Here is a 21,343-nt window from a genome sequence, read left to right as displayed (position 1 = left end):
ACAACAAATCATGTATTTACCAATTAATTAGCAAATCTATTCATAAATAGACAAAATTACAAACAAAGTCATTATTTGACATTTTTAATGGACTTAAAAAAAAAGAGGCGTCATAAAAAAAATATTCTACAAATCCAATATTAATTTATGAATGATAAGTTCTCTACAAAAACAACATAACAGTCAACAAGAACATCATTTTAAATACATTAAATTACAGCTCAAGTAAAAAAAAAAAAAAAAATAGAAACAAACACAAATGTCATCTGTGTGGCTCCTCTGTTGTTGTTGTTGTTGTTGTTTTTCCATTGCTCGTCTCTGGTCAGAGTCTCTTATTATCTTCGGTCAAACGAAGGGAGTGAAATATGCGAATAGCGGGATAACGGCAGAACCACGTCGACGTCCGTGACGTCACGCCGTCGTTCAACGCCGGCAGGGCAGGAAGTTGGGACCTGAAGTCTGCGGTGGTGCTGATGGAGCTCCGTCCAGGCGGCGGTGCCCGCTACGCCGATATCTGACATTTCCAGATGCGCCCTTCCCGCCCGCTCGACGCGCGTCGCGGCCGCACTCGGGTATGACTCGGATGGCTCGTAAAGCGCGTCAGCTCTCCGTTTAGCTCCGGGTTGTTGTTTTTTGTTTTTTTTAATTATTAATTATTATTTTTTTTTTAGCACCTCCGTCCGTCCCGCTTGCAAGTCGGAGCTCCGGCAGGCAGCGAGCGGCTCAGCTGATCCGCTGCAGCACCTCGCAGAAGCCCGGTGGAGAAGATGACGAGGCCCTGAATGTCAGATCGGCGACGGTGTGCATAAAAAAACAAACAAAAAAAAAACACACCAAAAAAACAACCAAAAACCAGGTATTGTCCCTTCGTGGTTGATTACAGGCTCAGTGCTCGGAGACCAGAACCGGAACCTCAGGTGCGAGATCCAGGTGGGAGTGAGGAGGAAGACCGGAGGATGTCGAGGTGCCCGGAGGGAGCTGATGTATTATTAAACTGTTACAAGTGTGTTGTGGTGGGTTTGACTTGTTCGATCTGGATCCAGTCTGGTTGGTTTAGATGGAAAAAAAAACAAAAAAAAACGGTGAAATCGCCCTTTTTTGAGTGTGTGTGTGTGACATACAGAATATATTACGTTTTAAACACAGAGTCGTCCACATGTGACAAGTCTGGGTAGTGTGTGTTTTTTTATTTATTTATTTATTTTAGCTGCAGCAATAAACAAATATCAGTTTTAGTCATTTTCAAAATAATAGAAATTAAATTAAATAAAGTATATTGCTGTGATCGATGAGCTCTCGTACAGTATTTTGGACCAAAAACAACATTTGAGGATGATGTAATGGGTGTTTTTCCACATTTTTCAGATGTTATATCAACCCAAGTTATTATTCTATTAATCGGGGAAATAATCTGCAGATTAATTGAAAATAAATTCCATCTATACTTTCCCCCGTCAATATATTTCCCCTTACGAGGTATGAGCATTTATTTTATTTAGACCTGGTCCGGTGTGGTTTAGATGGGAAAAAAACAAAACCTGTGAAATCTTTTGCATTTTTAAACACTGATTGGAGAAGATTCAGTCATTTTTCTATTTTTGTTCTTTCATAAATGTAAAAGTAGGTTTTAAAACAGCTTTTCACAACAAGTGGATCAAAAAACAAGCTCCCAGTCAGTGTTGATTGATTGATTGATTGATTGATTGATTGTTTCAGCTTTAGATTTTATTTTAACTTGAGGATAAACATCTTGTTTTCAAAAGTCTCTTGAGAAGCAAACACACTGATGCTAACAGACATTTAATTGATTATAAATACATGATAATCAAATTATATTTTGTAAGTAACACAAAACAATCAACATAAAACCATCAACCAGAACAAACACATTCAAGCTCTCCACAGTCTCAAACCGCTCAGTGACCGCTTATAGAGACTCTGGTCTCTGGTCTCTTGTCTCTGGTCTCTGGTCTCTGGTCTCTTGTCTCTGGTCTCTGGTTTCTTGTCTCTGGTCTCTTGTCTCTAGTCTCTGGTCTCTGGTCTCTGGTTTCTGGTCTCTGGTCTCTGGTCTCTTGTGCCTAGTTTCTGGTCTCTTGTCTCTGGTTTCTGGTTTCTGGTCTCTGGTTTCTCGTGTCTAGTCTCTGGTCTCTTGTCTCTGGTCTTTGGTTTCTGGTTTTTGGTCTCTAGTCTCTGGTCTCTGGTTTCTGGTCTCTGGTCTCTTGTCTCCGGTTTCTTGTGTCCGGTCTGTGGTCTCTAGTCTCTGGTCTCTGGTCTCTCTGACGTCCCGCTGACGGTCGCTCCTCGTCTCTGCTCTCGTCCACAGACATGGCGTCCCAACTCCAGGTCTTCTCCTCCCCCTCAGTGTCCTCCAGCGCCTACTCTCGCTCCAAGAGGCTCAAAGTGGAGAACCCGTCCTGGGAGGTGTCCAACCAGCTGGGGGACAACGGTTACTACCAGCAGAGCCCCACGCAGGGAACCGCACCGTCCACCTCCGGCTCCAGCTTCAACCCGGTGTACAACTCCAACCAGGCGCAGCCGGCGCCGCCGCCGGCCGGCTCCCGGGAGCAGACCGTGGTGCGGGCGGCGGACAGCACGGGGAGCCTCCGCGGACCTCCCTCCTCCTCCTCGTCCTCCTCGTCCTCCAGCCGGCGCGTCAAGGATGCCAAGTCGTCCTCCCAGCCGTGCGACCTCTACCACAAGCAGTACAGCTTGAAGAGGAAGAGCGAGGAGGTGGACAGCAGCGACAGCGTCCAGATTCTGGAGGAGCTGTCCGCCCCCGTGGTCTCCAACCGCACCGGCGCAGGAGGGGGAACCACCACGGCTCAGTCCATAGCACACTCCACCTCCACCACCAAGAGCAGCAACTCCCACAGCGAGGGCGACTACCAGCTGGTCCAGCACGAGATCCTGTGCTCCATGTCCAACAGCTACGAGGTGCTCGAGTTCCTGGGACGCGGCACCTTCGGTCAGGTGGCGAAATGCTGGAAGCGCGGCACAAACGAGATCGTGGCGATTAAGATCCTCAAGAACCATCCGTCTTATGCCCGGCAGGGTCAAATCGAGGTGAGTGTCGATTCACTGATAAACATCCACAATTCTGTTTAGAAATTACAGGGGAAAAAAAAACAACAGAATTTTCCTGAGAATCATCGCTTTAAAAAAGAAGAAGTTGTATTCAGTATCCGTAGACGAATATGAGGTGCAATCAGAGGCTGTTCGCACGCAACGGGAACAGCCTCCAGCCCCTCGTACAGCTCGCATGCAATTTATTATGAGAACATACAACACGGCGCGCCACTAAAGTAAAGACCTTGAAAACAGTTAAAAAAAAAATTAAAAAAAAATTAAAAAAGTGAGATTAAAGATTTTCTTCATCATGCATCTTTTAATTCACACACGATCACGTCCTCCTCTTCCTCCCTCCCGCAGGTGAGCATCCTGAGCCGGCTGAGCACGGAGAACGCCGACGAGTTCAACTTCGTCCGCTCGTACGAGTGTTTCCAGCACAAGAACCACACGTGCCTCGTGTTCGAGATGCTGGAGCAGAACCTGTACGACTTCCTGAAGCACAGCAAGTTCAGCCCGCTGCTGCTCAAGTGCATCCGGCCCATCCTGCAGCAGGTCGCCACGGCGCTGATGAAGCTGAAGAGCCTGGGGCTGATCCACGCCGACCTGAAGCCCGAGAACATCATGCTGGTGGACCCTCTGAGGCAGCCGTACCGGGTGAAGGTCATCGACTTCGGCTCCGCCAGCCACGTGTCCAAAGCGGTTTGCTCCACCTACCTGCAGTCGCGATATTACAGGTGAGCGCCGCGACCCGTGCGGCGGACGCGGACGCCGGATCGTCAATTTCCCGCCGTTGGATCATTTTTGTGTGTTGGGATTTCTATTTTACAGAGCTCCGGAGATCATTCTGGGACTTCCTTTCTGCGAGGCCATCGACATGTGGTCGCTGGGATGCGTCATCGCCGAGCTGTTTCTGGGCTGGCCTCTTTATCCCGGTGCCTCCGAGTACGATCAGGTCATCTGCAGCGCTCTCACGCATACTTCATTTACGCCTCGATAACAAATGCTAAGAAATCTGCATTCACGTCGTGCTTATTTCGCAAACATTTCGTAAAGCAAGACCGGAAGATTGGCGGGGCGCAAAGACTGCAAACGGCGGGAAACAGTCAGCCTGTTAAAAAAAAAAAAAAAAAAAAAAAAGATTCATAATCATTTTTTTACTGCTGACATATAACAACATAAAGATCATTGGGTTTATTATTACATCTGTGATAAACCGTCGAAACCTAAGAGACATGACATGCATTATAAAATCAACATATAAAAACTATACAATATGTGAGTGACGCAAAACAGGCCCAAAACTATACACAAATAATAATTATTGCTTTGAAGTGAGTTTATTTTTTTTTTTTTATCTCTAAAAAAATAGTTTCTAAAATTCTTACGACAATGCTAACCTGTTTTAAAGTCCTTATCACACGCTTTATCAAGCTTGATGTGATGACGTCTGGTTGCCTAGCAACTTCAAGAATGACCTTGTCAGTCATGTACATGAAACAAACAAGATCTAATTTGCCTAATTTAAAGGCGCCGGTCGGCAGGTTTGTTTACTTCAGACGGAGGCAGGCTTGAAGGCTGCAGCTTCATATTGAACGAGCTGATGTGAGAGTTTTATCGAAGGTCAAACATTATTTTGAAAATTTTGACTGATTCCTTGAAGTTTTTTTTTTTTAATCTTTTCTGCGACTGTGTACAAAGGGTGAAGGTTGTTTGGCAGATTGGTCAGAGCAGCTTTGTCAGAACACGAGAGGAGAGCATGATGACGTGTTCAGGGACACGTGATTGTTAAACTAAAATAATAATCCATCACCATCAGGTTATTCACAAGGTTTTTAACTTCAGATTAACTTAAAAAAATTTTTTTTTTTAAAAAGTAGTGGTTTCTTAATAGTCAGTACAAACAAGAGGAATCATTATGGCAAGTGAAATCTTTTTTTGGGGGGATCGTGTGGACATCTGTCTTTTTGTCATACTTAATGATAAAACAATGAGACAACCAACCCTACGTTCGTATATGTACATTGGTTTGATGTTTTTTTTTTTTTGTGCTTTGGTTCCTCAGATCCGCTACATTTCTCAGACCCAGGGACTTCCAGCCGAGTACCTGCTGAGCGCAGGAACCAAAACCAGCCGCTTCTTCAACCGCGGCCCCGACTCCAGCTACCCGCTCTGGAGACTCAAAGTAGGCGTCTCCGCAGAGAGGACAAACATTTCTGCTTTTTTTAATTTATTTTTTTTTTTTTTTTAGTGTGTGTGTACAGTTCATACCACGAGATCTCCTTCTTCCTGCAGACGCCTTCAGAGCACGAGGCGGAGATGGGCATCAAGTCGAAGGAGGCAAGGAAGTACATCTTCAACTGTCTGGACGATATGATGCAGGTGAGGAGGATTTCAGATCAGCTCCTGCTCTTAAGGGACAGTTTGGATGCTTTGAAGTTGTGTGAGGTACTTATGCATAGTCAGTGAGTCAGCTGCAGTAGATGGGGGGGGGTGTTAAAGGCACTTTTCACTTTTTCGCCAGCATAGGGCAGCCATCTCGATTTGGTGACATCTCGGTGTTCACTTGGAAACATGCTTACAGATGTAAATTATTCTTGTCAGCATTTTGACCGCATGTCTATTTAAATACTTTTCCAAATAAATATTGTTAAATATAGATGTCAGGATTATTATTTTCACAGCAGCCGTATAAAACGGCATTAATAGCTCATATTTTGGTGCTTTTAGCCTCTTTTGATGATTATTGTGTTTACTAGTCCTTGTTTGAAATAGTTTTACTACAATCAGTCGTACATTATATTTAGAATATTTTCACCGCTTTACTTTGCTGTCTGAGAGCCCTTTCGGACGGGGAACTGTTATATCTGTTTATATCTCTGTATGTACCAGACTCCCTTGACAAAAACAGCATTTTTACCTCGTAGAACCTGGGTGACGCTCGTTCACCGCTGCCTCGATTGCATAGTTTGTCTGTGTTCGTTTGTGATTTTCGGGGTGTTTTAACACCTTAATTCAGATCCGAGTCCTTCTCGGGAGGTAAAAGTGTGTGTAGAGGGAGATGATCTGTGAGTGTCAAGTCTGCTGGTAAACCAGGATGTTTGATTGGTGCAGGTGAACATGACGAACCTGGAGGGCACCGACATCCTGGCGGAGAAGGCCGACAGACGGGAGTTCATCGACCTGCTGAAGAAGATGCTGACGCTCGACGCAGACAAAAGGATCACGCCGATGAAGACGCTGAACCACCCCTTCGTCACCATGACGCACCTGCTGCACTTCCCTCACAGCTCACAGTAAGATGGCGAGTTTTTCACGGACGGCCAGCTGACGCCCTGAATACTTGATCTTTGGTGGCTGATGATGGTGATTTTTATTTCTCAGCGTGAAGTCCTGCTTCCAGAACATGGACATTTGCAAACGCAGATGCAGCGCCTTCGAAAACGGGAAAAATATGTTTGCCAGCAACAACACGCCGAGCGCAGGCACCAACCTCACCGTCACGTTCAGTAGCCAACTCAACCAGCACAATCAGGTGAGGAGATCCGCTCTGATCTGCGGGTTTATCTTCTTTTATCCTTGTGTTTGAGAAGGTGAGTTCAAGAGTTCAAGCACTAAAAGGATAAATTTGCATCGTGTCAACCGGGCACGTTTCCGATTATTCTGGCTTCATGGGTCGTGCTAACTTTTCACTTCTCAATTTCAGCGCAAAGCGTGCGGTGCACGGTGGTCAACGCTGAGCCGTAGTTTGATAATTCATCCGAGGTCTACGCCCAGTCGGATGCAACGACTGTAACCAATCCTCAATTAAAGCGTGGCCAGATCGCAGACTGTATATAAAAGTGGACATAGCTTCTGAAAAACGAGGCAGACGCGGAGGTGCCTTAAGCTGCGTTGCCACCGAGCGCCACTAGAGGCCGGTTTCAAAAAACCTCCGGCTCCATAGACTCCCATTCAATTTCTCTCATGAAATTCTAAGACAATAAAGTTTCTCCACGAGTTATCTCGGTTTTGTTAGCTGACGTTGCTCCTTCTTATTAGTTTTCTGTCCGTTCATCTGATAATAATCGCGTCATTAATTAGAAAATAAGCTTCAAAAAGTCATGTTTTTGGGGGCGTGTCTGTTTGATTGACAGGCCTGTGGTGCAGTCAGGTTACAGCTATCGGTGGTCGGTACGTAGTATCGTTGGGTTTCCAATCAGATTGCGTCAGATCCATTCATCGCTCCCCCCCCGGCTCGTCCAAATATGGACACTTCCTGCTCCAAACCGCTCCAAACTAGCAAAATGACGCCGGCCAAAATATGAACTCGAGGCTTCATAACGGCCGTTCACAAACCAGCGGGCGACGTCACCGTTGGTCACCAAATGGAGGTAGAACAATCGGAAAAATTGGACTCTTGTAGTTTGATTGGACATTTCCAAACATTAAGAACTTACCCACCACTTGCTTTGATAAATGAAACCTCTGGAGTTTCTTGCTGAACACAACTGGTCCTTGTTCGAGTGTTAAGTTCGGTCCATCTCGTTCTGTGTTGTGTCTTCCAGATGACCTCGACGGGAGGCCAGTCTCTGTCCCTCAGCAGCAACGTCCCGCTGCTCAACTACCAGCCGGGCCTCTACCAGCAGGCCACCATCAACATCCCGGGTCTGACCCAGCAGGGCGTTCCTCTGCAGACCCGACCCACCCAGCTCTGCGCCCAGACCGAGCCCTTCCAGCAGACGCTCATCGTTTGCCCGCCAACCATCCAGGGTGAGAGAGGGAGAGCAGTTTAAACCAGTCAGCAGACGCAGACAGAACAGAATTAGTGACCTATTTTTACACGGTGTCATCTGCCTCCATCTTTTCCGTGTAGGTCTTCAAACCTCCAACAAACCGTCCGGTTACCCAGTGAGAATGGACAACTCGGTACCTTTGGTTCCTCAGAACCAGTCGTCCCAGTCTCTTCACATCCAGCCCAGCATGCTGGCACAGGTAGGACCCACCGTATTATCCAATCCGAATCTAGGACATTTATTCAGATATTAGGCTGTTTATAGACGGGAGTTTTTGCAAAACTCTGGTTTCCATTACAGCAAAAAGCACAAAGCCTCATTTTATTCTGCATTCTGGACCAAAATGTAGAAAAAGATGCCTTTACAAACGTACCTGGTTTAGTGTGATTGGATGACATAACGCCTCCACCCTCCCTCCCCCCCCACCTCCCCCTTCCTCCAAGGCCTCCTTTGACCCCTTGCTGTTAGGCGGCCTGTACGCCTCAGCAGGAGGAAGCAGCTGTAGGGCTGGAAGCCTCGGCGGCTCCCTGGATCAGTTTACCTCCATGCTGGTAAAGCGCCGCCATTGCCGGCTGAACTCTCTTCTTTTCCTCCTCCTCTTCTTTCCTTCCTGACATCGTAAACCTCAGCGGTTCGCAGCAGGAAGACGCATGTGCAACTCACCAGTCTGGTTTTGTGCTTTTGCTTGCAGCTTCCGCTGTTTCCCGTTTTTTTTTTTTCTCAGAGTTTAAAGGAGAACAAGAGCAGGCTCTCCAAGAGTTTGGAAGAATATCTAACAGATATTACACGTAATAAAAATTTGCCTTCTCACCACAGCAGGTGGATCTTCAGAATATTACCTGTAAGGTGTAAACTGCTGCCTCGACTGAAATCACACGCAGATTTTCCGTATTGCGACCTGTGAAGTAAAAAGAAAAAGGATGCGATTTGGAACGAGTACGCCTTCTTTTAGTTCTTCTTCTTCTTCTTCTTCTTCTTCTTCTTCTTCTTCCTTGTGTGGGCGGAGCATCTGCGCCACCAACACTCAGTCGATGTGACTGAGTAGATGTCTATCTTCTGCTGCGCAAAGGATTGTGGGACAGAACAGCCAGAGTAGCACGCTGACCTGCAGGCTTCAAAATATGTCCTCATTTAGTAGGACATCCTGGTACTTTAGTCATCCTCCATTTAACATTTAACAATACCATGTATTGGGACATACTAAATATTTTTCTGGCATACTAAACAGTATAGTTGATGAATGTTGGATTGGATTATTTACTTATTGTTAAAAAGACACAATAGAACATCTGCTGGCAGCTTTGACACCTTCATTTCTCTCCTGTTCTTAACTCAGACTAACATTTCACTTTCAGGACGACTGTACGGCACCAGATTCTTAGTGGACTGTTTTTTTTTTCAGCTCGGATTGGTGTTTACTTCTTCTTCGGTCCATTTCCTTCGCAGCAGCATCTCTCTCTCTGTGCAGGATTAAATCTGGAAACGAGAGTGTCCTCCGTTTTCTCGGGGACATCTGCTGGATGTGTCGGCGGAGGGACGGACTCGGGAACGTTTGTCCGAAGACTGCATGTGCTCATCACGTTTTTTTCTGTCCGCGTGATTCTCGAAATAACTCCAACTTCTGTTCCACTGCGTGTTGAACTGTGACGCCTTTTTCTTGCTGTTTTTCAACGTGTGTGTGTGTGTGTGTGTGTGTGTGTGTGTGTGTGTGTGTGTGTGTGTGTGTGTGTGTGTGTGTGTGTGTGTGTGTGTGTGTGTGTGTGTGTGTGTGTGTTTGCATGCATACAGCAGGGCTGGCCAGCAGGAACGCAGCAGATCCTCATCCCCTCCACCTGGCAGCAGATGCCCGGCATGTCCATCCACAACCCCGGGCAGGCCGTGGTGCCCGACTCACCCATGGGCGCGCCCGTCTCCGACAGCCAACAGGCTTCCGGCTGGAGGTGAGTTTAATCGGACCGGACTCACCTCAGAACATCTGGCAGATGTGGGCGTGCCTCTCATACAGAGGCGATAACTCATTCTTCCGCAGGGGTCGTCAAGGCAACCAGTACGATGGGGTCAGCCAGCAGGACCCTGGTGTCGGCCGCCACGCTGCATCCCAGAGCCACGCGGGGGCCGCTCACTCCAGAGCCCAGCAGGGGAAGAGGTCGAAGGCTCGACACGCGGAGAGCAGAGCCAGGTATCCGTCCAGCTGTCAATCATTCACATCCTTTAGAGGCTCGAATAGAGTGTCTTCTTCACTTATAAGAACGTAGTCAGAAATTCATCATTATTATATTATTTTATATAAGTATGTAAGTAGAAGCTGTAAAGGAAGTTGAATGTGATGTTTCTAGGTAACAGGCTGTCTCTGTTCTGGGAGGATGAAGGTTTAAAATATGACCTCATCCTATAAAGTAGGGCAAAATCCCACGAGGTGTGTAAAGAAACAACATTTATTTCTGCCTTTAGACACATAACTGGCCTGTAATATCAGCGATGTTGATGGATTTCTTCACCAGTGGCAGAACTGAGCGCTCTGTCTTTGGTTTTACATGGTAAATACCAGAGGTCAGCAAGTGGGACATTATACAAGCGATCGCTTTCGGTGAATCTCCGCTCTGTTAATTAGCTTTCAGCTTTTTTTTCACTGCTCCAAACTATCGGTATTATATCGGCCTTTTAAAAACTCCACTGTCGGTTATCCTCTGGTTGGTACTGATGTTAAATGATAAGACCTTTCTTTGCTAAAATAAAACATGTTTTCTGTTACCGTGCAGCTGCCTTTTACGAGCTGATAGGTGCAGAGAACATTTCTGATCATCTTATGAATTTGTATTTTCAAGTCTCTTCACACAAAACATTTTTATAAGCAGATCTGTCCGCGTTCTGGGAGACAACCGCCAAGAATAGTGATACAATACAGCCTGGATCAGGATCTGTTACCACTGTGTTTGTTTTCAAAGGTTGCTATGGAGAACTTTTTGATTTGTGGTCTAAAATATTTGAATACGTTTTTGCAGTAATACAGTGAGAGCGTGTAATTTCCCCCCTCCCCACTCCAGGCCGGTGTCGTCGGCCACCACTGTGGTCCAAAACACGTCTTTTGCCGGTGACCAGTCTCAGCCCATCGTCATCTCCGACACGCCGAGTCCTGCCGTCAGCATCATCACCATCCACAGCGACTCAGAGGACGAGGACGAGACGAAGTTCCCTGCTGCCTGGTCGTATTAAACTCCGGGCGTATTTCACTAGAATTCAGTTTTTTTTTGTCGGTCGGAGAACGGGACATCTGATCTTCTTTTTTTTATTCGTTCCTGCAGCTCTGGAACGAGCCAGAGGACCAACGTGATCAGCTGCGTGACGGTGCACGACTCCCACGACTCCGACTCGTCCACCAGCAGCCCCCCGAGCTCCAAAACCACCTCGCAGCCCGCCAAGTCTCTGGCCATCGTCATGCCCTCTGTGAAGAGCCAGCCCGGAGAGAGCACAACCCACAAGGCTCCAGCAGCTCCAGGTCCTCCTCACGTCACTTTCGGTCCACGTTTAATTGAATTCAATCCAACTGCTTTGTTATTCTTATCGTCTACCGTCCATCTCAGTGTACCGTCTGGTTTTGTCGCCGGTAGATCAAGCTGCAGGTGGTTCCGGAAAGTCCAAGAAGGCGTCCGCTCAGGCGTCGGGTCGGGCGGGAGAGTCGTCGACCGACCGCCATCAACGGGCCGCGTCCAGCAGATCTCAGCCCCTCAACCTGAGTCAGGTGACGGCTCTAAAACACAACTCGCACCTATTTAAAGAGTCCGGTTCTGTCCCGATACCAACACCTGTGGTACAAGTTCACGGTTATCGACCAGTTAAGATCGCAAAGAGGATTAATCACTGGGACGTGCTCGACTTGTGAATCCACGCCGTCAACGCTGTTGGTTTAACACTGTAACATCGCAATAAGAGAGATTTTAAAAGTGCAGTTTAGTCCAATTGGCTGCCTTTATGCTAAGCTAAGATAACTGTCTGCTGATTGCAGCAGTATAAACAGACAGCAGCGGTGTCAGTCCACTTATCTGGGTTCATGTTTATTTAACTTTGCTGGCATTTTTTTCCGATGGGGCGGCACATTAACCTGCACTTCACGGACCACATCTGTGAGTCTCGTGCCGTCTTTCCAAAACGACGTACTTCCTTCAGCACAATAGCGTTCACAGAGTCCGTCGTTGTCTGTCGTCGCAGGTACAGCAGGCTTTGATGCCGTCGTCCCACGACCAAACGGGAGGCGGCGTCTCCCTGCGCCGGCAGCCCACGTACCCGCCTCCCGTCTCCTCGCACTCGTCCTACCGGCTCCACGAGAGCACCCTCTTCAGCTCCACCCCGAACCTGTACGCCTACCCGGCCTCCGCCGCCCTGGCCTCCGTGTCCCAGGCCGTGGACCAGATGCAGGGCGGCTCGTCGCGCCACGGCCGGGCGAGCGGGGCTTACTCCTCCCTGGCGCTGCTCCAGAAGAGCGGCGGCTTGGCCCTGGGAGGGTCCGCGGTGGGACAGTACGGTAACCACCACCCCCACCACCAACAACAACAACAACAACAACAACAACAACAACAACAACAACAACAACAGCAGCAGCAGCAGCAGCAGCAGCAGCAGCAGCAGCACCAGCTGGGTACGCAGCCTTTCCACCGCTCCGGCGCCGCTTACCAGCGAAAACTCAACCAGTACCCCTTCCTGTAACCACGAATGACTGAGACGGCAGCACCAAACCGAGACCGGGCCGAGAGGCTCGCGCGCACAAAGCTCATCGCAGGCCGTCGGGAACAGACTCCGTTCTCAACTCCCACTTTTTACTTCACTGAACTGTCCGGTCCCAGAATGTGTTAACGGTCCGATTTTTTTATTTCAACGTAGACCTTCGAGCTTTTCGTTCAGCGCGCTCACGACAAACGGAGCAGCCTGTTTAGTGTCGTCCATCGCCGTGTTGGAACTCAACTGAACTGGAAGACTTTTTAATTTTAATTGTTTACATAGCGGCTGAATTTAGGCAACTAAATTCTACGATTATGATTTAAAGCTCATTCTTTGCGTATAAATCCCCCAATTTTTTGTCAAAGACGTGCGTGTTGAGAAGAAACTGAACTTAACTGTTATGCTGCTCTATAATAATTACCATTATTATTAATAATATGTTGTCAGAATCATCAAATAATTCCTTTAAAAGACGCATTTACTCGTACACAGTCGCCTCGGGCCAGTTTCTTTTATTTGGAATTTCAATACGTCTGCACATTGTGATACGTTAGATTTAATGTGTTGTATGTTTAATTTATGAATTTACTGTGCGTGCGTGTGTTTTATCTGTAATAGAAAAACAAACGGGACAACATAAGTACTGTACTGTATAATGACGTGTCACTGTGGGTTTTTTTTCACGTTGATTCTGTTTGAGTACGGGCCATAAACTTAATTCTATTTATATGTTTCAGCGTAGAGTAGGACGCAGTTAGGACGGGACTTTTTTTTTTTTTTTTTTTTTTTTTTTTTACAGTTTTAAAGTTGCTGTTAAGGTTGCATGTGTCTGACATGGAGGAGCATTCAGGAGAGGTTTGTAATCTGCAGCTGCACCAACTACTCGTGTCGCCCGCGGACGGATTTGTAATGTTACGTTTAATTTGTATGACGAACGCATCGATAATATTGGGAAAACGTAAAAGTTATTGTCTTGTGAAGTGATGTCTGTGAAGTAAAGCGTGAAACTTAAAAAAAAAAATCCGATTGGGTATCACACTTGGGTAAAAGTCGAAGACATTTTAGAGGAAGGTTTAAGTTTTTAATTGTGAATAAGGAAATCCGACAAAGATGATTTATGAAAATATATAAATTGATGTTCAGTATGTTACTGCTTCTAAACAAATCATTGGTTTGGTGAAATGATGGTTGTTCTTACAATCCTGCTGTGTTGTGAAGTGCTCCGTTACATAGAACACACAATGAACCTTAACCCGTATGTACGCAATAAAAATCGTCTCAAAACTGAATTTGGGACCCAGTGATGATTTCATCTAAATTAATATTGTCTAATAAATTAATTACACAAACTCCTATACATCCAGGTCAAATCTCAAATAAAAAAAAAATCACTAAAATTCTTACTTCAAAATAATACTAATACTACTACTAATAATAATTGATGAATAACATATGAGTATTTTTTCCAAAAATGTATTTCCCAAAAATATCACATTGCATGTCTGTATTGTATGAACAGGAAGTATAATATTTCTATTGATACAGGATGTAGCTTCGATATGATCCCCTTTTGTCAAATTTGTTTTACATTTTGGACTAATTAAGTGCGCCGAATTGGTTATTAAAAGCTTAATTTTTGCTGCGTGAGACTGAATTTACTGCCAACCACCACATAAGTTGCGTTATAGCAGGGAAATCCTAAATACCTTAATCCTAAAGGCGACTTCTGCGGCGTTGAGGTTCATGTTGCTGCCCACGTTGCTACGCACCGTATCCATGGCAACATTATACTTCCTGGTTCTTGTAAATGTGGACTATGGGGGCGGGGTTTCGTGGTCGGCTGAATTGAGACGCTCCAACCCGGCAAGTGTTCCTGCCGTTAACATGTGACAGGTGAGTCATTTATATATGACTCATATAATAATATATTATATTATTAAATATAATATATTTATATAATAATAATATATTATATAATATATATAATATATTTATATATAATATATTTATATATAATATATATAAATATTTATATATATATATATATTATATTTATTATATATTTATATATAATATATATTTATATATAATATATATATATAATAATAATATATTATATATGGAATTAAAATTCCATATCCATAATAGTTATATCACTATTATTTTAGTGATATATGCAGAACAATATGTGTCTTCAACAACCTTCTGGGTTGTTAATTTACATTCAGACAAAATGAGGTTAGTTGTGGAAGCTGAACATGTGATGGCCTGATCTTCTGTTTTATCTGACAAAATAAGATGATATAAAAGAATTTGGAGAAAATACTGGACTGAAATAAACCCAGGTGCTCTTCAGTTGATAGAAATATTTATTGTTGTTTACAGGTATATTTGCAGTACATTTTTTATAAAGCTGTCACATTCTGTTATCATAAATCTTTTTTTTTTATTATTATTACAAGCGGACCGAGGACAGAAGAGACTTGCAGCAGGAATCCCAACACGCCACAGTTGTTGTTTTTTTTAAATTTTTTTTAAACTGCAATAAAATTGAGGAATGTAGCTACCATTGTTTGTATCATGCATTTGAAAACAATTATATGGATTGACTTGAGAGAAATTCTGAATTTAGCAGGTAAATATGACGTCGAGTGAACCGAGACGAGGGATCTCTAAATAAGCACACGGAGATGCAGCTGAACTTTAACTGGTAAAACATAAATAAATGAATCCACATCTGAGCTCGAACGTGAATTATGGCTGGATCCCATTGAAGGTGCTGCTGTTAATATTATCGATGACACCTGTGCTTTACCTTCAGTTGGGGCAAAACCTCGCGCGCACACACACACACACACACACACATTACCCTCATATATTAATCCTACATATTCCCTACATTTTGTGCATTTAGTTCTAAACATTTTTAATTAAAAGTCTGTGCTATGTGGGATTACTCTATGTTTGCCGAGGCAACTTTTAAAAGTGATACTTCTATTTATTTTTTTATGCTGCACAATCAATACCCTGTTTATAAAGGACGGATACTGTTTTTATTATGGAAACCGGCGTGGCGCTTTTATACACCGCTAGACGACAAACTCACCTTTTTGAATTTGGGGCGACGAAGCGGAAACACTTCGCTGCGCATCACCACTTTTAATGATGATATCGTATATCGAGAGAGAGAGAGAGAGTTATACCTTTCAGCAGCGTTACACTTCTCCGTTTTTCTCTCAAAAAGAGGCAGCGGTAATGTGACAAATGTGAATATTTACATTGTACACAGACACACCAGTGAAGAAAAAACAACAACAACAGATCCCGCAAGAATAAATGGCTCTCACCCCTTCACCCTCGCCGGAGAATACAATTCAAATTCCTCATATACACACATTTCACAACATAACGGATCAATTTGGAGTTGACGCATCGCCTCAAATAAAAAAAACAAAACATTTAAAAGTCCAATGGCACACAGAAGTTAGATTTTGATGGTCCGGGGCTGAAGTAGGCGGGAGGGGGGGGGAGGAGGGGTATTAATCGAGGCCGTTGATGCTACGGGCTTTTTAAACACAGAATTGCACATTCGAACATCTTATCGTTATGTCGCCACCGATCCCAGGCTTGTCCCTGAAGCAGACGTAGGAGAAAGGGGGCGTGGGGTTGGGAGGGGAGAGAGGGGGAGGAGTGGTGGAGGGGGAGGAGGGGGGAGGTGTCAATCTTATCTTCAGAACTCCTCGTGTACATTTCTGGCGTAATCCATGAGCTTGCTGCCCGTGAAGTACTCGCTGTACTTGAGAATCTCGTCCAGCTCCAAACTGTGATTCTGGTTCTCGTCGGCGACGGCGATCATCTGCTTGGCCTCGTTCAAGGCGTTGTACTCGTTCATCGGGTCCATGTACTCCTGAGAGACGGATCGGAAGAGCGGAAACCCAAATTTCAAATCTGTCTTGCGTTCGAGGCGAAAGGCACGGCTGTATTTATGAAGTGGTTTATAGTTTAAAAAAAATAAATAAACAAACAGAGTACATCATGTGGATGGAAGTGGAATTTTTAAGAGGTTTCTCACTCGTTTGTGTGTGTTTTGGTTGATTTTTATTTGTTTGAAAAAATGTAAAGTCAACGGGGTGATTGAGTGTAGATTTACGGGGGGGGGAAAGTACAGTTTTATTCATTAAAAACTCCCCCTCCCCACCCCCCTCACCTCCAGCTCCTCCATGGTTACGATGCCGTCACGGTCCGAATCGATGACCTCCTCAAACTCCCTCTTCCTCTCTCGGACCCAGTCGTCGTCGATGTCCTGAGCCTGCTGGTTCTCCACGGTGCCCACGGGTAAAGAGATGAACTCGGACAGGGTCAGCTTCTTATCGCCGTCCTGGTCTAAGAGGAGAAGCACAATAAACCTCTTATTTATACCCCGTAGAGTTTAAAACAACAACAAACTTTTTATGGGCACTTTTGAGCGGATTCATCTCAAATCATTATTATTTACGTAACCCTGATGTTCCTGCCTGTTTTCTGTCCGGAGACAAAATGCCGGCAGGCGGAAGCGATTTCTGTCCGTGCAGACTGAAGAAGTGAGGAGGGAGCGGGAAGACATTTACATGAGTCTGGTAGCGTGTTTTAATACCAGCGGGGACGGATTTATCGGCGCACGTCACAAGTGTGAGCTGAACATAGTAACCCGGGCTGAGGTGCAATATTTAGCTGCACCGACGCAGAAGAAGCAGGTCACCCAGCAAGGTCGGGAGCAGCGTTATCGGCATGGCGACGCCGACGGTTAAACATGCGAACACGCGACCGATCGCGTGTTTACCGTGTTCTCGGCACCTGCGCGTCATTACAGGCTGTGTGTGCACGCGTGCGTATCTACTGCATATTTGATTTCTTTCATTATTTTTGCCTTGTTTTTACTACCAACAACAAAGGCAGAAACCCTTTAATATGCAGTTGTCTTTCGCTACGCGAGACGTTTTACTGTCTTTTAGCGCGTCGTTTTTAAAAAAATTTTTACCAAAACTTTGTTCAATGTTGTACGTTTCGATTCCTGTCCTCACATTATCAGCTGTTTTCAATAAAATATCTCTAAAAAGCCACCAACAACTTCCTGATAAGACACAATGGAGCCTTTAGCAGCTAAAGAGATGTAGATGCAGATCTTTTCTTCCAAGTGTCATCACAAGGCCAGAAACTGCTGATGTCGCTCCGTATCGGCCGGGAATGTAAATAAGCTACAATCTGCTGACGCGTCAGACGTAAGGACTTCAAATGCAACACGGTCAGCTTGTTTTTTTTTTTTTCCTGCTGTGCCAAGTGTACGAGCTCGTAACTCAAGATATTGGGCAGGTTAAAAAAAAAAAAAAATAATAATAAAAAAAAAAAGTACCCAAGTCCCGGACGATCTCCTTGACCATGTACTTGAGCATCCCTCTGCTGTGCTCGGGATGGAGGAAGGACAGGAACTCCTCCTCGTTCAGCAGCTGGTCGGCTGGAGGGTTGTCGGCCTGAAACCAGCGGTCCTTCAGGCTTTCCAAAACCTCCTGAGCTGCGGGGGTGAGGATAAAACTTTTTTTTATATTAACAACTCGGATGCCTGCAGCACTCACCGTTAACAGTCCTAAATACCTATAATTAAAATATCACAACATAATCAATGAAGTACTTACTTTCTTCGTCCAGTTTCAGATCTTCATTGTTCTTAATTTTCTCAGCAATTTCTTTTTCATTGAAACCTTTGCTGGCCAGAAACTTGACTCTGTATTCGTCCCACGTCACCTGACCTACAAACGAAGCGTGAATTTGACTAAACAAATAGTATTTAATAGTTTTGACAGACGAGAGGATGCGACTCTCTCACCGTCGCCGTCCGGGTCGACGGCGTGGAAACTGTTCTTGTTCTCCTTCATGGCCTCCTGAAAGTGCTCCTCCGTCTTCTCCATGATCCAGCGCTGCATCTCCTTGGCGCTCACGCTCCTGTCCCTGTTAAAGTCAACTCTGAGAAGGAGAGAGTTTCACAAAAAAAAAAAAGGAAATTGGCGGCTAGTTGAGCTCAAGCTATTCAGCAGCAACGCTGCTGAGGCGCCGTTAAGTTTCGACTGTGTGGGAAGGTTAGTTTTTAAAACGTAACAGGTTACAAATGACTAGTTTCAATCTGTACAGTTATGCGAAGTGTCCTTTTCTGATTTCATATATGAAAATTTCCTTCAGTGAAAGGCGACAATCCCAAATTTCCCGTGGTTGCTTGATTTGATTGACAGATGAGAGGCGGTGCAAATTCAAACAAGAGAACCGATCAAAAACGAGGCTCAAAATTTGACTGTGCGCAACCAAATAAATGGAGCCGGTCTAGCCGTAGACGGGATGTTATATTCTACATACACGTGTTTAACCGAGAGGATTATATTCAGACGTAACTCTTTGATAATCACCAACATTTGGAAGAGTAACTGTAATTTAATTACATATATTTTTTTCAGCAACTGAGCACAACTACTCTTATTTTGTGATTTTTTTATTATACGTTACTCCCCAACATGGGTTATGACCCACATTACCTTTAATGACACGCGTCTAAAGTTGAAAACAAAACAAGTGACACTACGTATCTAAACAGCCCAAAGAAATATCTGCACAGCTTTTTTTTTTTTTTTTAATAAACTCAAGTACTTTTTTTTCTTTGAATAGAGCGACACTTTTTTTTTTTTTTTGGTCTCGTTCTTGTTGAGCGAAACTGTTTTCTTTGTCTGTAATCTGCCTTTCAAGTACACAATGCTGCAATAACAGTGTTGGCGTGACACACCCCGAGCATGTATAACTCAAACACCTTCAGCTTCTCAAAACAGTGCAAAGTACAAGATTTACACAGCCTGCAGGATATACTTCCTCTTTTCCAGTCTAGCGTAAAATCGTTTGGCATTTCTAGTTCTGCGACTTCATGCTGGTGCGTTCGTGATGAACTCAAGTAGGAATGCCGCCCGACAAGAGAGAGATTCGGAGACTGAAAAGCACATCTCACTTGGTGAAGATCTCAATAAGCTTCTTCCTGTTCCTCCTCGGCTCCGAGTCCTCGTCAAACTCCTCCATCTCTTTGCCCAGAAACACTTCCTGGTGGAAGTCCTTGTTGAGGTGGCCGTCCATCTCCATCTTCACCCCGTTCAGGTGGTCCGGGGGAAGGATCTCGTTCTCGTCCTTGCCGGCCGGAGTCTTCTCCTTGGCGGCCGACATGTTGGCCGGGCGAGCGTGTACGTCCGCGGTGTGGAGCAGGAGGCAGAAGAGCACGGAGACGGCCGGGAGGTTTCTGCACCACAGTTTTCTCCAAAGAGCCATGATTAACCTTTGGGAGGGTAAAATTAGTAGAAGCAGATGATTAAGTTAAGTGAACCAATTATTGGTCTTGGATGCATTAACTAAAAATTAGCCCAGAGGGGTAAAAAAAAAATTAAAACCAAATACAATAATGCTGCTGCAAACTATCAAAACATCCTGCTGCTTCCACTTTAACGCTGCGTTCAGGTCCGACCGGAATTTCCACTACTGAAACACACCCACTGGACAAATCCTCTTTTAATAAATGTCCTACTAATGTGAAGGACATATAATGTTGAGTTAAAAGACAGCTAAAGCCAACACACACCTTTAACTTCCAGAAATACACAAATTAAAGCCGTTCAATAACACGAGCGAAGTATGTCAACACCGGCAAGAAAAGTTGGCGTTAACGTCGGTTTATTTGCTTATTTAACGTCACGAATAAAATACAATTTAGTCGTTATAAACGCTTTCAAGGCGTTTCTGTAACGTACATATTAATTTAGCCGACAGCCTTGATGATCTTTACTTCAATGCGTTTCCATTGTTTATTATTATTATTATTATTATTATGATTGCCAGAATTAAACTACGCGATCACGTTAAAAACCGACGGTTTCTTCACGTTAAATAACAGCTGGCACGTTATTTGAGCCCGTTTCGACTTATTTTACACCGTGACGTTGGTTCAAATGCTAAGTGGTTAGCACAGACAGGCTAATAAAATAAAAAATAAAAAACATGCGTTACTCACGCGGGCTGGTAAATAAACTGTCGGCGGAGATCAACCAAACCTCTCAAACACGACTTTTAAAAAATAAAAAAAAACCAGCACTGGAGGTGAGTTTGTGGGCTTTGAGCAGCCGACTGTGGCTGTTACCAGCGAAGCTGACGTTATTTATTAGCAGCTGTTTCCCCCCCGAACAGCTGTCAGACTCCAGTTCCTGTACACGTGGCTTCGTCACGGCGCCTCCTCTCCTCTCCTCTCCTCTCCACGCCGCGTGACGGGACGGGACGGGACGGGGGACACGAGGGACACGGCTCCGGTGTCCAAACAACACGACGGAGGACGACAGGGTCGGCTGCAGAGCCCGAGGGAGGCCGAGGCTCCAGTACGTGTTAATTCACACAGACTTGTCAGTTGAAAGTGGCTCACCAGGTTCAATTTGGAAATTAATTTACGAGGGCAACTTCCGGTCTGACGTTTCAAAGTAAAAGTCTTTGATTTTGAGGTTAAGACACTTGCGGTGTATAAGATTGATTGTTAACGCTGGAACGAAGCTCAATTTGATTTATATATATAAAAATATGATTCATAATTGAAATAAATCATCTTAAACTGAAGTTTAAGGTAGGTAGGTAGGTATATACTTTATTAATCCCCGAGGGGAAAAATTTTTCGCCACAGCAGCATACATACAGAAGCAATAATAGAAACAATAGAATAAAATAATAGAATAGAATAATATAATAGAAAA

At 44.7% G+C, this 21,343-nt stretch overlaps 2 protein-coding genes across 3 annotated transcripts; one reads left to right on the top strand and one right to left on the bottom strand.

The window, feature by feature from the left end:
• Positions 1–884: 884 nt before the first annotated feature.
• On the top strand, positions 885–13,843 carry hipk1a (homeodomain interacting protein kinase 1a). 2 transcript variants are annotated; one of them, XM_069710870.1, is made up of 16 exons: positions 885–964; positions 2,324–3,063; positions 3,430–3,803; positions 3,898–4,021; positions 5,132–5,251; positions 5,362–5,448; positions 6,181–6,362; positions 6,451–6,601; positions 7,614–7,818; positions 7,922–8,040; positions 9,633–9,781; positions 9,871–10,020; positions 10,886–11,044; positions 11,144–11,337; positions 11,450–11,580; positions 12,048–13,843. In XM_069710870.1, exons 2-16 carry the CDS (start codon positions 2,326–2,328, stop codon positions 12,540–12,542), a joined length of 3,378 nt encoding a protein of 1,125 aa, XP_069566971.1. In that variant the 5' UTR covers positions 885–964; positions 2,324–2,325; the 3' UTR covers positions 12,543–13,843. The 2 variants fall into 2 exon arrangements, with proteins under 2 accessions (XP_069566971.1, XP_069566970.1); XM_069710869.1 differs by having other exon boundaries at positions 9,630–9,781.
• A 2,404-nt stretch (positions 13,844–16,247) lies between these two features.
• sdf4 (stromal cell derived factor 4) lies at positions 16,248–21,010 on the bottom strand. The gene is made up of 7 exons (XM_069710943.1): positions 20,620–21,010; positions 19,573–19,890; positions 18,415–18,551; positions 18,224–18,337; positions 17,944–18,102; positions 16,762–16,937; positions 16,248–16,461 (listed from the first exon to the last, which is right to left on the bottom strand). The coding sequence occupies exons 2-7, from the start codon at positions 19,881–19,883 to the stop codon at positions 16,285–16,287; spliced, it is 1,074 nt and encodes a 357-aa protein (XP_069567044.1). The 5' UTR covers positions 19,884–19,890; positions 20,620–21,010; the 3' UTR covers positions 16,248–16,284.
• Positions 21,011–21,343: the final 333 nt, after the last annotated feature.

The sequence above is a fragment of the Brachyistius frenatus genome, unplaced genomic scaffold (assembly GCF_029030835.1).
Source record: "Brachyistius frenatus isolate BFR_SWC_R1_liver_20210118 unplaced genomic scaffold, ASM2903083v1 Contig_95, whole genome shotgun sequence".
In the NCBI taxonomy this organism is placed as follows: domain Eukaryota; kingdom Metazoa; phylum Chordata; class Actinopteri; family Embiotocidae; genus Brachyistius; species Brachyistius frenatus.
The sequence above is the reverse complement of the archived record's forward strand: the minus strand, read 5'-3'. Positions and strand labels throughout refer to the sequence as shown.

What these genes read in the sequence shown, in the direction of transcription:
- hipk1a (XM_069710869.1), top strand. Translation starts at nt 2,326, where the DNA reads ATGGCGTCCCAACTCCAGGTCTTCTCCTCCCCCTCAGTGTCCTCCAGC. An exon ending in CCCGGCAGGGTCAAATCGAG is followed by an intron (nt 3,064 to 3,429) that starts GTGAGTGTCGAT and finishes TCCCTCCCGCAG; the next exon opens with GTGAGCATCCTGAGCCGGCT. An exon ending in CACTTCCCTCACAGCTCACA is followed by an intron (nt 6,363 to 6,450) that starts GTAAGATGGCGA and finishes TTTATTTCTCAG; the next exon opens with CGTGAAGTCCTGCTTCCAGA.
- sdf4 (XM_069710943.1), bottom strand. Translation starts at nt 19,883, where the DNA reads ATGGCTCTTTGGAGAAAACTGTGGTGCAGAAACCTCCCGGCCGTCTCC. An exon ending in GGAGATCGTCCGGGACTTGG is followed by an intron (nt 16,938 to 17,943) that starts GTACTTTTTTTT and finishes TTCTCCTCTTAG; the next exon opens with ACCAGGACGGCGATAAGAAG. An exon ending in TAACCATGGAGGAGCTGGAG is followed by an intron (nt 16,462 to 16,761) that starts GTGAGGGGGGTG and finishes TCCGTCTCTCAG; the next exon opens with GAGTACATGGACCCGATGAA.